General features: G+C 42.5%; 1 protein-coding gene across 1 annotated transcript in view; it reads left to right on the forward strand.

The window, feature by feature from the left end:
- Positions 1-17,302, forward strand: part of SLC22A3 (solute carrier family 22 member 3) — a 201,946-nt gene that overhangs the window by 165,560 nt on the left and 19,084 nt on the right. The window contains exon 10 of the mRNA XM_075203271.1: positions 11,246-11,345. Within this exon, the coding sequence (XP_075059372.1) occupies positions 11,246-11,345 (100 nt within the window). The remainder of the gene's footprint in view (positions 1-11,245; positions 11,346-17,302) is intronic.

Consider the following 17,302-nt stretch of genomic DNA (forward strand, 5'->3'; position numbering starts at 1 on the left):
TCACGTTACTGAATGTGTTTCTGCCATTCTGTCTTGGATGTCTTCTTGCCACCTCAAACTCAATCTTTCAAAAAATAAACTAATCATCTATCAGCAAACAGCAGCTACCCTCCTGACATATCTATTTCTATTGACAACACAACAATAAACCCTATCTCCCCCCCACCAAGTTTGTTACCTAGGTTATTCAGAACTGTACTTTGTTCCCCAGATACGATCTGTATACAAATCCTTTTACGTGCAGCTAAGAAACATTTTTCCAGAATACGCTCATTTTTCACAGAAGATACTTAAAAAAAACTTTAATTCCAGCTTTCATCTCCTGCATTGTCTAATGTAATTTCCTCCAAACTGTTCTTTCCTTAACCAGACTTTCACCCCTACAATCTTTTGAATTCAGTAGCTAGATTAATTTTCCTAGTAAAATATTCTTCTACTGCTGCTCCACTCCCTCAGTCTCTAACATTGGTTGCCATTAACATTTTACTGAATCCATATAAACTTTTACTAACATCCATACCATAAACAAAACTGCACCAACATACTTCTTTTCACTTTTTGTTTTTAATATTTGTCAACTCTACCCTTATCAGGATTGTAGATAGAGGCTGGGATAGAAGTAGTGGCAGATTTAAGTATTCCACTACTTCTCAACCTTAACTTGAATTGTTATATTGGTTGCTTGGACATTCCATCACTCAGGTGCCAAACTTTGCTCATCAGTACTGTGAGGATTGGACTGATCCACTGCTGGGATTTGTCACTGAGGGTTTATTAGTTTGTTAGTGCCATTTCTCGGCCATTTAGCTAGCCTAAATATTTGTGTTCCATCTCATGTTGCCGTCTGCTTGTTACTGACCCTGCTCGTGTTTGACTAGTCTATTCTGCCAGCTGCCTGCATTGATCTCTGTTTGTTACCATTCCTTCTGTTAGCCGTCCACCCTGACTCTGCTTTGTGACCCATACTGCTCTGTTGCTAGATGTGTTATTGTATTCGTCTATCACGGTCACATGCGCATTCTGCTTTTCCCACCTTGATATATCTGCCTTTTACATTTACTGTTGTTTTGGATTTGGTCTCCTATATATCTTTGTTTGCATCAGCAATAAACCTATACTAGTGCACATAGGACCTGGGGGCAACTGCTGAGTGCTGGTGGGCATATAGAGTTCTATGGGAAATAGGGGCTGCTATAGGTAAAGACTGGACCGTGATTCCATAGGTTTATCAGGATACTGGTGGCCAACATTACAACGCCTTAGATCTGCATCTTTCATCCACACTCATTACCTGCTGTCATCCCCGGTTACAGGACTTGAGTGGGCTGGATCTACTCTGGAGTGCAAAGCCCCGTAAAACAGTTTTCTCATTGCGATCTGGTTGGAAAATCATATATCAGACTATTTCCTATAGATTGTAAACTGTCTTACCTCTGTTAATATCCAAACTTATTTTACTACTCTATTTATTCCCAATTGTAAAATGGAATATGCTGACACTATATAAATAAATGTTAATAAATAAAATACAGTATCTTTCTAAAATATTTTTTTTTTATTAAATTATCAGGGTGTATGTAGTTTAAGTGTATTATGATTTTAGCGGGCAGATTCAACTTGTAAAAAAATGTAGTGTCACGCAACGGCTGCGAAACACTGAGTGGCAATTTTTTTTTAGTGAAAGTAACACTTATTTTTGCTCATTCCCCATAGAGGTGTAAGCAAATGTAAGTGTTACTTCTTACCATATAAACAGTAATAAAGCTCGGCCGCGATATTCTCAAGAAAATCACAGTCAATTGAATCTGCCCCTAGGAATTTATTAAGGTCACTATTTACTTGATTTACAGAGAGTGTAATTTGCTCCTGATGTGGGAATCAATATGATGCTTTTGTTTAAAATGTGCTCCTCCTGACCCTTCGATGGGCTATACTCATCCACATAACCTCTATCACCTCCCAACATTGAGGAGTGCAAAATTGGGACAAAATGAGCCCCACCTCTGAATTGTCTAAACTTCACCCATATCCTCCCTCAAATTTTTAGGTAAAACCCCACCCCTTTGCACATGCCACACCCTTGTCGATGTCTGCAATTCTGGATTGTCCAGCCTAAATCAAGAAATCTGGGAGGTATGCCTGTATTTATATACAAGTTGTCAGGCCGCAGGCTTTCTGAGAAGTATACGGAACAGAACACTAACCGGTATTAGCGCCACTGAACTAGCAGGTGCGGAGTCTTACGTACCCCTGGTGTTCGCCAGGGACCCCCGCAAGGGGGTTTGGACTTCGCTGCACAGGGTACACAGGTCACGGTCCTACTAGCCAGTTGCCGGTGTAGTGTAGAAGGGTCAGACAGTCCGGGTCAAAGCCAATCAGGAATGTACGGTACCAGGGAGAATGCGGGAGAATGGTCAGCAAGCCGAAGTCAAAGTACCAGATGGGTCACAGACAGTAGGATGGTCGCCAAGCCGGGTCACACGGAGAGCAGAATATAGGCACAATGAGGGACAGGAAGCAGGAACCAGGATACTAGGATAAACCTGTTACTCTGGCACCCTAATGGCACCAGAGCAAGGTTTAAATAGATGAGACTAGCTGATGATTGGAGGCGCCGGGAGGCGGGGATCCAGCGGGGCAGATAGCGTCCAGTTGCTAGGCAACGGGACGAGACAGGGCGCATTCGCCCTACAGGACTCTGCAGCGGAAGCCGCAGCGCGTCTGTTGCCTAGCAACAGACCGCTGCGGCCGGAAGGAAGGAGGGCGTCCGTTCCCCGGCTGACAAGGCTCAGCGGGGGCGGCGTCTGACAGTACCTCCCCTCTTCCTCTCCCTCGAAGAAGGAATTTGGCAAGAAGACGGGGAGCATGAAGATCGTCCTCCGGAATCCAGGATCTTTCCTCAGGGCCATAGCCTTTCCAATGCACAAGCTATTGAGGGTTACCTCGGACAAAACTAATCTTCAGAATTCTCTCTACTTCGAACTCATCCCCCAGAGAGGTCTTGATGGGTGGAGGAGAAACAGGTTATTTGAAGAATTCGTTGAGGACTAGAGGTTTCAGCAGAGAGATGTGGAAGGTGTTATGGATTCTGAGGGAAGGAGGCAATGAGAGTTTGTAAGAAACAGGGTTGATGACTTGAGATATAGCAAATGGACCAATAAACCGAGAAGTCAATTTCATTGACGGAACTCTGAGCCGGAGGTTGCGAGTTGACAACCAAACACGATCTCCTACTCTTAGTACCGGAAGGTTCTTTCGATGGCGGTCAGCAGCAATCTTATGTCGTTGCACAGAAGTAGAAAGTGTCGTCTTGGCTTTAGTCCAGATTTGTGAAAAATCGTGAATGAGGGAGTAAGCAGCAGGTACAGGAGAAGCTGGAGCTTCGGACAAGAAAGGCGGGATGGGATGTTTGCCATAGACCATGAAGAAAGGAGAATATCCAGAAGAAGAATGAATGAGATTATTATGAGCGAATTCAGCCCAATAAAGGAGGTTACTCCAAGAAGCTTGATTGTTAGAAGCAAAGCATCGCAGGAAGCACTCCAGGTCCTGATTTACTCGTTCCGTTTGTCCATTAGTTTGAGGGTGGTAGCCGGAAGAAAATTTGAGTTTGACTCCAATCTTGGTGCAAAAAGCTCTCCAGAATTTAGCCACAAACTGTACTCCCCTATCCGAGATGATCTCCTGAGGACACCCGTGGAGACGGAAGATATTCTTTAGAAACAGATTTGCGAGCTCAGTGGCTGAGGGAAGCCCTTTACATGGAATGAAGTGGGCCATCTTAGAGAAGTGATCTACCACGACCCAGATGGTATTATAATCGTGACTCTGAGGAAGGTCGGTGATGAAATCCATTGTAACACTGGTCCAGGGGGAGTCAGGAATGGGAAGTGGAAGAAGAAGACCAGAAGGACTTTGCTTAGGCGTCTTGTGACGTGCACATACACAGCATGCTGACATAAACTTGCGAACATCAGCACTTAGGGAAGGCCACCAATAATATCTGGAAAGGAATTCCTTAGTTCTCTTGTAACCGGCATGACCTGCAAATTTAGATTCGTGTGCCCAAGACAAGAGTTTAGGCCGGAGATGTGGGTCTACAAAGAAACGTCCAGGAGGAGGAGAGATGGAGGAGGAGTTGGTGATTGCCACCACTTGAATGCGGTTAAGGATGGTTTTATTCTCCGAGATCAAGGAACTCGAATTATCAAATGATCTGGATAGAGCATCAGCTTTACAATTCTTGGAACCAGGACGAAAAGTCAGGATGATCTGGAATCGAGAAAAAAAAAGAGACCAGCGAGCCTGGCGGGGGTTGAGGCACTGAGCCTCCTGGAGGTAAGTAAGATTCTTGTGATCAGTCCTTACCGTCACAGGATGTAATGCTCCTTCGAGAAGGTGGCGCCATTCCTCCAAGGCTATTTTAATGGCCAAAAGCTCCTTGTCTCCAATCCCATAATTCAGTTCGCAACTGGAAAATTTCTTAGAAAGAAATCCGCACGTCTCCAGAGAGCCAGAAGAAGATTTTTGGGACAAGACAGCTCCAATTCCTACTGAAGAAGCGTCAACTTCTAACAAAAAAGGTCTCCCTTGGTCAGGTTGTTTAAGGATGGGAGCCGAAACTAATGCTTCTTTAAGTGTCTTGAAGGCCATTATCGCTTCAGCAGGCCATGATCTGCAGCTGACCTCTTTGCGGGTCAGAGCCGTAATCAGAGTGATGATGGAAGAGAAACCTTTAATAAATTGGCGGTAATAGTTGGCAAACCCGATGAAACGTTGTGTAGCTTTGAGACTAGCAGGTAACGGCCAATTGATGATGGCTTCTACTTTCTCTGGATCCATCTGGAGACCGGTGCCAGACACCAGATAACCAAGGAAGGGTACCTGAGAACATTCAAAGAGACATTTCTCGAGCTTGCGATACAGGGAATGCTTCCTGAGACAAGAGAGGACGGTCTTGACATGACAACGGTGAGAACGTAGATCAGATGAGAATACTAGAATATCATCCAAATAGACAATTACAGATCGATAGAGAAGATCCCTGAAAATCTCGTTGACGAAATCTTGAAAGACTGCTGGTGCATTACAGAGCCCGAAGGGCATCACTAGGTACTCGTAATGTCCGTCGCGGGTGTTAAATGCAGTTTTCCATTCATCGCCCTTCCGAATGCGTATCAAATTGTAAGCTCCTCTAAGATCCAATTTAGAGAAAATCTTGGCCCCCTGAACACAATCGAAAAGTTCTGTAATAAGAGGGAGTGGATAGCGGTTTTTGATGGTGATTGCATTCAGGCGACGGTAGTCTATACAGGGTCTTAAGGAGCCATCTCTCTTTTTAACAAAGAAGAATCCAGCCCCCGCAGGGGAGGAAGATTTCCTTATGAATCCTCTCTGAAGATTGTCAGAGACGTACTGAGACATTGCCTGGGTCTCGGGTAGAGAGAGCGGGTATACTCGGCCCTTAGGGATGGTCTTCTCAGGCAAAAGTTCGATGGGACAATCCCATGCACGATGTGGAGGTAGACTCTCAGCAGCCGACTTGCTGAAGACATCCAGAAATTCCATGTATGGTACAGGGAGCTTGCTTTGAAAAGCGATAGAAAGACAAGGCAAGTGGTTAGGTGGATGAACCTTAGAGAGACACATGTTGAAACAGGAAGCGCCCCAGGAGGATACTTGGGCATGAAGCCAGTCAAATTGTGGAGAATGTGTTCTGAGCCAGGGTAAACCCAGAATGATGGAGTTAACGGACTGCGGAAAGACCAGGAACTTGATCAACTCGTGGTGAAGAACCCCTACCTGCAACCAAACTGGGCACGTGATACAGGTGATGGAGCCGTTGCTGATGCGGTTACCATCAACTGCGGTGAGGACCAAGGGCTGCGGCAATAGATGAGAGGGTATCTGAAGCTTGGACACCAGAGTGGCGGAGATGAAGTTCCCCGCGGATCCAGAATCCACGACGGCGGAACATTCCAAAGAGGTATCCATATACTTGTGGGTGACTGGCATCAAAAAGTTAGTATCCTTAGGGGAGTAGGGAGTATGGAGACTGGATCCTACGACAAACTCCCCTTTATTGCCTAGGAGGTTGAATTTCCCGGCCTCTTAGAATACGTTGAGAGTAGGTGACCGGACTCCCCGCAGTACAGGCAAAGGTGGTTCCTGATCCGGCGCTCTTTCTCATCCCGAGACAGACGGGAACGCCCAATCAACATTGGTTCATCTACCGGAAGGGAGACTGAAAAGCGGGGAGCTAAGCGAATAGAGCGTCGGTCTTGATTCTTCTCCAAAGAGCGTTCCTGGTGCCGAATGTCCACCTTGATGCTTAGGGATACCAGTTTGTCAAGTTTGGTCGGAAGATCCCGGGATGTGAGAGCATCTTTAATGGGATCTGACAAACTTTGCCAGTACGGATATTTTTAGAAAGAAAACGGCCACAAATAGCCTCCTTCACTCGTCTAGTTCCCACCATCCAGCAGTTATCAAGGGCATCCCTAAAGGGGAATTACTCAGGGTCAAACGCAATTGCTCTGACGTCCAAGTATGCTCCAATAGAACAAAGGAACTTAAGGCCAGACTACGAGTGAGAGGCTACAACAAACATACTATACGACAGGCGGAGAGGGCGGTTTTGAAGAGGGATAGAGATAGCCTTATCTATCCACCCCCCAAAACCAGAACACAGGATAATGAAGTCCGCCTCATTGGCTCTTTCTGTTCGGAGTGGAGACAGATCACTGAAATTTTCCAGAAACACTGGGATGTACTCAAATCAGATGAAGACCTAAATAAAATCTTAGGAAATAGAATATCAATCACATGGCGCCGTTCAAAAAATCTCAAGGATACTTTGGTCCACAGTAACCTATCCCCAATCAAAAAGCTCTCCAACAGACCGTTAGGGTTCTTTAAATGTGGAAGATGCCAGGCATGTCAATATATGCTAAATATCAAAGAATACCAGGATCGATACCAAAAAATATGGAAAATAAATGAATTCCTCAATTGTGACTCACTGAATGTGATTTACTGCTTAGCTTGCCCATGTAATCTGAAATACATAGGCATGACAAGCAGGCCCTTCAAGAGAAGGGTATTAGAACACGTAGGAAATATCAGAAGGGCTGAAAAAGATACACATAATATGAAACAAATCACTACGGTAGCCAAGCATTTTCTTAAATGCCATGGAGGAAAACCACAGGGATTACAAGCATATGCAATGGAACAGATCCATATGGGTTTGAGAGGAGGTAATATCAATTTGGAACTTCTTAAAAGGGAGACCAAAAAAATCTTTCTCATGAACAGTGTGACCCCAAAGGGCCTGAATGATCGTAATAATTTTTCAGTATTTTTATAGTATCTTCACAAATAGGAGGTGTTTTCACCAATATGTGTACTAATTAGTAGTCACATAATTAGTTTTAAACTCTATCTTTTTAAACTGAATAATATAAGATAGCATTACAGAAATAGAGTCACTATAACATTAATTATTTTTACAACGGATTAAGCTTTGTTCACACATATCACACCAATTTGAATTTCCCTATAAGTTCTATAGGATATCACGCAGTGTAGGGTTAATATGACTACATTAACAGTACACAATACATAAAAATTGTCTTATCATTAGGATAAGAATTAGTAACAATTACAACAACAAGTAACAGCACTGGTGATATTACAATAGTCGCTATATATCATTAATACTGATATACTTTCTATAGTCTGTGCACATCAGACATGGTAGATTCACAATAAAGAATCACAAAGAATATGTGTATTCTGCTCATATTTATTTTTATTTAGCACCACTGATCACCAAGAGATACGACACGTCAGTGCATGAGGTCACCATATAATTACAGACTCCTTAACCCTCAAAATACTTACCTCTCTAAATACTCAATAAGGAACTCCAGTAGGTCAGACTATAAATGACAATATAAAGAATCCGTTATTTAATTGCAACTTTTGCCTAACAGCACATTGATACTTAATAACACTGACTACGGAGATCAAAGACACGTCATCAAAGGGGAGGTTCCCCCGCTATAAAGGAAACACGCCGGAACAGTTCGGGTTAGCCTTGAAAAAGCTCAGCGTAGTGAAACGCGCGTCGGCGATTCACGCGCTGTTCATATCTCTCTCTCATTATAAAAAGAATCTATTAGAGAATTACGATAACTGGGGTGTGGGGCAAAACAGTTATAGAAAGGACGCTATTTACTCTACAGATTAGGAATAGGCAGCCCATCTATACAAATATACTAACAAGAGGGCTACGATCTATCAAACAGATACATAGGCAGGATGTGCCCTAATTAATAAGCGGCACACTTGTAGCAGTAATCCAATATTCCAGGTTTAGTTGACATTTATATTTTGAAGTAAACCAACAGACTTTGATGTCAAAATTATATAGAATCTCACGACATATCATATTTATACTTTAATTGGTTACTTCTGAATTATATAAATAGAAGGGTGACCTTCCAGTTCAGCTGACTGGGGTGTCCAGAACTGTATAACATCACTAACCTGGATAGGAATATTTGATTGGAAATAAGTCCTTTCATTCTGTGCTCTTCTTAAACGGAGAAAGGGGATTACAATAAAACAGAGTTGCTATTAGACTGCAACTCTAGCCCCAGTATTTAATCCACATGATCTAGATATATTTTTTCATAAGATCATAAGGACTCACCTAGCCCCAGATTTATACACAGGAGAGAAGGAACGGCGCGTGCTAGCAGAGAATGCTAGTCTTAACAGTAATATATTAATCATACTGGTTTAATTAGCCATATACACTTTTTAATATTTCACTGCTCTATCTATATTGTTTGTTGTTATTTTAATGTATACTAATAAACTATAATATTTTTAATAAAATCAATAATAACTATTGCGTTCTATCCTATGAGTGCCCCTTTGAAACACTAAGATTCTCTGTTGTTCTAAATTTCTAATATTTAGTGTGGGAGCACCACTTCTAGGGTTTTTGACATATATTTATAATTAGAATACTTAGATTATGTACTATAATATACCAATAATTGAATAGTCATTACCTAGCAGTTATTAGGATATTCCTGGTGCGATTTTCACAAACTTTAACAAACTTTGCCAGTAGGTAGCTGTCAGGGCCTCATCATTCCATCCCAATTCAGAGGCGAAGGTACGGAATTGTACTGCATACTGACCAGCCGAAAGGGATCCTTGACGGAGGGCAAGAAGACTGGAGGCAGCAGAAGACACCCGTCCGGGCTCATTCAACACTTTCCGGAAATTCTCGAGGAATACAGCAAAATTTGAAAGGGATGCATCATTACGTTCCCACAACGGGGAGGCCCAAGCCAGGGCTTGTCCGGTAAGAAGAGAAATGATGTAGGCCACATTGGCTCTCTCAGAAGCGAATTCTCCGGGGCAAGTTCGAATTGGATGGAGCATTGATTGAGGAAACCTCAACATTCCTTGGGGTTCCCGTCATATTTTTCGGGAGTGGGAATCCGTAGTGTCCGGGAAGTAGCCACATTCACGCTAGGAGGGATAGCGGGAGCCGGAGCCGCCGCCTGGGGAAGATTGAGGGCTTCCAGGCGGGACATTACTCCTTGTATACAGTGCAGGAGTTGGACCTGGTTAGCTTCTTGCTGTTCTACTTGCTGTCCTAAATGGAGGAGGAGATCTCGAGCGGAGGGTTCACCGGCGCCGTCTGTCATGGCCAGAGTAAACTGTCAGGCCGCAGGCCTTCTGAGAAGTATACGGAACAGAACACTAACCGGTATTAGCGTCACTGAACTAGCAGGTGCGGAGTCTAACGTACCCCTGTTCGCCAGGGATCCCCGCAAGGGGGTTTGGACTTTGCTGCACAGGGTACGCAGGTCGCGGTCCTACTAGCCAGTTGCCGGTGTAGTGTAGAAGGGTCAGACAGTCCGGGTCAAAGCCAATCAGGAATGTACGGTACCAGGGAGAATCCGGGAGAATGGTCAGCAAGCCGAGGTCGAAGTACCAGATGGGTCACAGACAGTAGGATGGTCACCAAGCCGGGTCACACAGAGAGCAGAATATAGGCACAATGAGGGACAAGGAAGCAGGAGCCAGGATACTAGGATATACCTGTTACTCTGGCACCCTAATGGCGCCAGAGCCAGGTTTAAATAGATGAGACTAGCTGATGATTGGAGGCGCCGGGAGGTGGGGATCCAGCAGGGCAGATAGCGTCCCGTTGCTGAGCAACGGGACGAGACAGGGCGCATGCGCCCGACAGGACTCTGCAGCGGAAGCGCAGCGCATCTGTTGCCTAGCAACAGACCGCTGCGGCCGAAAGGAAGGAGGGCGTCCGTTCCCCGGCTGACAAGGCTCAGCGGGGATGGCGCCTGACACAAGTCAATACAAATGATAATATAGCAGCGAATGGTGCATATTTGCACGTGTACAAACAATTTTGCAATCCATGGGGTGGAAAAGCAGAGTTGTTTTTTTTTCTTTGTATGCAGGGAAAATACTGCCTGCTTTTTCACGTTGCACACCAATATTGGACAGTTTTATTTGAACACTGCTATTTAGAGTTGAGCTAGAAAGCTCTCTCTCCCAACTCTAATTATGTCCACACATTTTATTTTTGTGCCCCCTGCAGCACAACATTGTTTAACTAGGGATACTGCAGAGGGATCTTCATTTAATTCTGTTTTTTATGTTTTTGTGACAAATATTTTGTATCTGTAAGTAACTTTTCATGGACATAAATAAAACTGTTAATTTATCTTTATACTATTACCTGGTGCTCAAGATGGATTACATTTCTGCTCACTGACAAGTTTATCTGTGAACTCACATTATGCACATGCTCCTTTTACTTTCTTGCCGGAAATTTTTATCAATTTCAATTGAGTAAAAATAAATGCACACTACTGCTGTCACAAAGCAGAACTGTCCTCTGCAGTGACAGGAATACTTAAATGTGATTGAGCTGAGGCTTATAGAGATACGTCTAGTTGTGTATTGTGAAAACAGCCAAAATAATAGTTAGAGCCACTCAAGCTTCAGTCTCATGGCTATATAATAGACCAGACTAAAAAACTGACCTCATTTTTAGGATCGGAATCCATTTAGTCAATATTGTTAACATGGTAGAATTTGAATTTTTGGGTTTTCGTTCCTTTATGAATACATCGTATACATCAAAAGCTTTGTAATGTTTACTCAAGAGCTAACTTTTATTTCTTTTTAGGAATACTTGGCCTTATTTGTGGTGGCCTAGTAATGCTGCTACCTGAGACAATGGGTATTTCCTTACCAGAAACAATTGAAGATGTTGAGAATCTTGCAAAGTAAGCACATTGAATGTCTGTTTTATAATGAATAATAAATGTTATCTACAAAACAGATTAGTGAATTGGTAATTTTTTCAATGAAAACATGGCAAGAGTAATTTAAAGTGATATGTTTAAAGTGCATATGTCATGCAGCCCTCCATCCCATGAGCACGCCATATCTGTGTGGAGTTTGTATGTTCTCCATGTGTTTGTGTGGGTTCCCTCCGGGTGCTCCATTTTACTCCCACACTCCAAAAACATACTAGTAGGTTAATTGGCTGCTATTAAATTGACCTTAGTCTCTCTCGGTGTGTGTGTGTGTGTGTGTGTGTGTGTGTTAGGGGATTTATACTGTAATCTTCAATGGGGCAGGGACTAATGAGAGTGAGTTCTCTGTACAGTACGGCGGACTTAGTGGCACTATATAAATAGCTGATGATGATACCTGTGACAGGGCAAAAAAGTGGATTCTGGTATAAAACAAAACAGCCTGGCTGCAAGCAGGAGGTCAAGACCTGTAATCACTATATAGGCACTTATGGGGCTTACCTATGACAGCTCTATTCAAGAGACTGTACAGAAATGATTAGATGCTAATTGTTAAAACTATTTTTTGCTACTCAATATTCACCAACCAAAAATTTTTCAAATGAAAAATAATGGAGTGGAAGACATTGGCATAGGTGCAAACTAACCCTAATTTACAGGAAACTCCTCTTTACCAGATGTAATTCTTCCTATCTATTCTGTTTCTCTGGGCTCCATAAATTAATATTTATTGGAGAGTAACATTTAAACGGCAAAAAATACTTTATAGGGGTTATAGTAAATGGAAAGTCTGTCTAGTTGGTACAGTACATGATGTAGGTTAATGCACCTGATATCAAATTATCCCTGGAAATTTATTTATAAATGTTGACAACTGTGAAATAGAGAGGCATGTGTATGTGGAGGGCCTAGTCAGTAATTTAGGTTGTATTTACCCAATGCCCACGACAGTGCCAACTCTGGATAGAACCTAGTGGGAAATTTGGATGAATTTATTAGATTTAACATTTTTTTTATGTATTCACTAATCATCATCCACTTATCAAAAACTTACAAAATAAATACTGCCCGTTGTAAAATCTGGCCAATCAGGGCACATGTAATGTAAAGAAGCCAAGTAGCAAATGTTTACAAATGTCACATAGCCTTATAAAAGGAGCTTACAGCAATTCTGACACATATTTTTCCTTTGCTGTTCTAGGGGAAAGCGTCTGTGACTCATGAAGTGAAGTGCGAATAGCAGAGGCTCAGACCAGGGCTGGACTGGCTATCTGGCACTTCTGGCATTTGCCAGAAGGGCTGATGGCTGTATGGGCTGGTCCAGTACCCTGCGCAGCATTCATGTGAGTATTTGTATACTCACATGATCGTGGCGCCGGAGCCTTCTGCCCTCACTCTCGAAATTTTTTTTTAAACTTTTTTTTTTAATCCTTTCTTTTTTATTTGCACAGCAGTGGGGCGGGAGGCTTCGGCGCCGCAATCATGTGAGTATACAAATACTCACATGATCGCGGCGCCGGCGTCCCTCTCCGTTCCTGTTTGCTTTGAATGTCGGGCGTGACGACATAGCACCCGGCATTCAGCGAGTAGCGGCGCACAGAAGAGAGGAGAGAGAAGAAAAGAAAGTAAAGATGAAAGAAGGCAACACAGAGGTAAGTAAAAAGAGTGGAGGAATGCAGAGAGGCACAGGGGGATGAAGAAAGGTGGGGGGGAGATACAAGGCACAGGGTGATGAAGAAGGGAGGGGAGAGATACAAGGCACCGGGGTATGAAGAAGGGGAGAGAGATAAAAGGTCACAGGGGCATGAAGAAGGGGGGGAGTGATACAAGGCACAGGGGGATGAAGAAAGGGGGGGGAGCAGCATGGCACAGGGTGATGAAGAGGGGCAAAAGCAGCATGGCAGAGTGAGAAGAGGGGCAATGTAGTGTGTGTGAAGTAGATGGTGGCTAATTAATGGGTGCTATTATATTTGCGGGGTAATGGTGGTGCAATGTAATAGTGGAATCTATTAATTTAACATGGGGTGGTTTGGGGGCTATTGAATGTGGGGGTGAGTTTGGGGAGAATGAGGTCTCTTTATTAAATGTGACTATGAATTTAATGGCAGTGATGGTTGCAGGAAATAGGTATATTTATGAAATGTAAATACTATTAATTTATTGCTTGGGCCATATGTAGGGAGGGAAATAATTTTATTTATTAAATGGAAATACTATTATTTTAATGTTGGGGCTGGAGTGAGGCCTAAGTATAAAACGTGGGGGCTATATTGATTGAACAGCAGTGCTGGTTGGAGTTTTCTAAATTTCATGTACCCATTTTTTTCAAAATAGGGCTCCCAACATTTCAGGATCCAGACAAGCAGCAACTGATCTGAGGACACCAACAGTCACAAGTGGTGACAATGACTTCACACTGTACTGCTTGTGAAGGCAGAACTGTGTGCACCTAACAGTAGTGCTCACAGTATTGCCTGTGTATTTGTTGAAAATGTGTCTAATAACCATATTACATCATAGGAGCCCCCCTGTCTTAAGTGCCTAGGGCCCCCTGAGTCTTAATACAGCTTTGGTCAGCAGGAGGAATCTGATAGTTGTTCCCAGTCCCAGACAGGACACAGCCTGCAGAGCAAGCCGAGGAGCTCTAAATCATGAGGAGATTTATTAATCTTGTGAGACTAAGAGCTAATGGATATCAGCAGCATCAGAAACATAGATAAGTACAGTGGACTGGGGTGTTGTAATGTGTTTCTGGGGTGGGGGGGTGGCGTCATGTGGATGGGGAGGGCCTGATAAATGTAATGTTTTATTGTAATGTATGTATCAATGCCCCATGTTGACCACGCCCCCAACATAATATAACCACGCCCTTGGCAGCGCCGCCGCTACGCAGCTGCACACAGTTTTGTTTTTTTCCTGCTCATCAACAGAGGTTGACCTGTATGCTTCTGTAAAAGGATTGTTCGGTCGCTAATGTAGAAGGGTTTCCTCCTTTGATGGGTTTTAATCTCCTTAATATTCTGGCAAATGTTTGGGTGACCATTTAATACCGTTATATTTGACTATTACCGTCAACCAACTCTTCGCAAAGCTACTTGTGATTTAACCCAAGAAATATAATTCTTATATTCCCTTACATCCACAGGACCAATATTCGTATCAAGAAAGACTACACACAAAATATAGTTTAATTTAAAGTGTGTATTATATTATAAAACAGTAAGCAGCGTAACAATATTTTACACAAATTATAGATTTTGGTGCCATATATTACACTAATTGCCTGTAATATAAATATATTAGTAAGTGTGTTTGTGTAACTTTTGACTAACTATTGTCTAAAGGTGTGTGTGTGTGTGTGTGTGTGTATGTTTTAAGCTATACCTATGTGAATGCATTGTGTATGTGCCGGGGAGGGGGGAAAAGACCACACAGACACACTCCATTCATCTCACATTTTAACACATGGTATTTCAACCACATTATCTCAGAGATTCAGAGCCACAAACTTTCCCTTTAAACCAACAGTCTAACAAAAAGTTATAGTTAACAATCTGATCACTTCCTGAATAATCCATCACTTTCTATGCATTTACACTAAACTGCATAAAGCAAACTATTTCCATACAAAACTCCATTACAACCACATAACCACACAGGACTATGTAGAACACCAATGCTTCCATGACCAAAGCTTAACCAACACAAGCTCCAAAACACTTCCAATCACATTTACCATCTGTATAAATGATCATTCATTCTAATATACTCTACACATATGCCCATCTGTATAAATGATCATTCATTCTCATGTACTCTACAAATATGCGTTGAGATTCAAAGTCCATCTTTCATTCAACAACACATTACAACATTTATAACATTTATTTTTCCAGCTCACACTCACCTTTCATTCATTCCATTCAAAAACTCCATTCTTCCTACTAGTCAGGGCCTTTGTAGACCATGAGGTTACTCACTTCCCTGCATGTTCACCTAGGAGCTGTTTGCATGTCTGCTCAGGCTAGCAGCAGCTCCCAGAAAAGACCCTTTCTTCCTCTGTGTAAAGTGTAAATGCCCCTTCTTGTGGGTGGAGACTACCTTTCACACAAATCAGGCTACAGTCTTTCATATGCTAATTACTGACCAACTGATCCAAAACCTGATTATCTGGTATTTAAAAGCCATAGACCCAGGCGGGGGGAGGATTTTTATGTGCACAGTCACTTTCTAATTCAATTATAAAATCAAACATAAATAATAGATTATTTATATACTCTTCATCAGCTTCAAATGCCAGGGCTGATTTTTAGTCCAAGTCCGGCCCTGGCCCAGACTATTCTACACTTCTCTGCACGCAATCTTTTGGAATTTACTAGTAAGCCAATGAAGATTATGTGTGATAGTGTCTTCATGGGTCTCTAGTCCCCGTCATGTTTACTGAGTGTACTATTACTAATAGTACACTCTTTTGCACTTTAAATTCCCCTCTACAATGCATCCTTCTAAAGCCCATATAATAATAGATGGTAAATGTTTACTGTGCAGAATATAGGGGCTTTATTGTGCAGTTTGTTAATACAGAAAAACAGGGACATTTCAACTCATATGCTAGGCAAGAAAAGCAAAACAAAATCTGTTTGATAGGAAGAAAACAAATGTAATCCATTTTCCAAAGCAAGAGTCGTAGGAAGGCAGAAATCAAGGGTCAAGTGAGGGATGTCAAATTTTAGCCCGGGTGGCATGACTCAACTCAGGCTATTTTAAAAGAAAAAAATGCAGGTGGCCTAGTGAACCCAGCCCAAGGTAGCCCACCATGGGACTGGCCCAGCCAGCCCCAGTCATGGGTAATCCATTTTCGAAGCAAAGTTCGTTAACAAGCAGGAGACAAAAGTTACAAGGTTTACAGAAGCTAAGGGCTAGATTTACTAAACTGTGGGTTGAAAAAGTGGAGATGTTACCTATAGCAACCAATCAGATTCTTTTTATCATTTATTTAGTACATTCAACAAAATGACAGCTAGAATCTGATTGGTTGCTATAGGCAACATCTCTACTTTTTCAAACCCACAGTTTAGTAAATATACCCCTAAGAGATCTAGGGGTAAATGTATCATACTCTGGTTTGTACAAGTCGCCGGAAATCGACGAGTTGACAGGTAAAATTTAAAGTGGCGCTGCCTTGTAAAGGGAAACCTGCCTTTACAAGGCAGCGCCGCTTTAAATTTTAGCTGTCAACTCGCCGATTTCCGGCGACTTGTACAAACCGGATTATGATACATTTACCCCCTAGTGTCAGAAGGTCAGACTACCACTAGCACTGAAGAGACAGTAAGACCAAAATATATAGATCTTGACTAAAACACCTGTCTCATTCCTGTGACCAGAACCTGATTATCCAATAGGCTGACTAGCCTGCAAGAGTGTTTGTTTGGGGGGGGGGGTGCGAACGTTTTTTGGGGTGCCCGTTTGCTAAATTTGGACAGTGAGAGGTCTAAACTGAAATTCATTTTAAAATAGAAGAGAATAGTTGCCCTCCAAAACAAAAAGAAAACATTGGAGAAAAATGTAGTAAGGTTGATTTATTCCTATGCTAAAGGCTGAAGACAATTAGTCATCCTTGGGTGAGCGCTCGAGGATCAGCCTTTAGGAGAGACAAGGACAGTGTCAGGTGCAGACGAGACAGCCCCCTACACATCTTCACCTTCAGTAGCGCTTGTTCCTGCCTCCGTTCTGCTATATAGTTCTGAGTTACCTAAAAATGAAAATGAAAGTTAAATGAGTGGCAAAGATTGCTATCAACCTTTCAAAAAGCGGACTTTCGAAAACATGGGAACTTAAACATTGGAGGGGGGTGAAGTATGCTGAATTTAAATTAAGGGGCGAGTTGTTTTTTACCTACTGCATATTAAATTGGTGTGGAA

Source organism: Mixophyes fleayi, chromosome 3 (genome assembly GCF_038048845.1).
Source record: "Mixophyes fleayi isolate aMixFle1 chromosome 3, aMixFle1.hap1, whole genome shotgun sequence".
In the NCBI taxonomy this organism is placed as follows: domain Eukaryota; kingdom Metazoa; phylum Chordata; class Amphibia; order Anura; family Limnodynastidae; genus Mixophyes; species Mixophyes fleayi.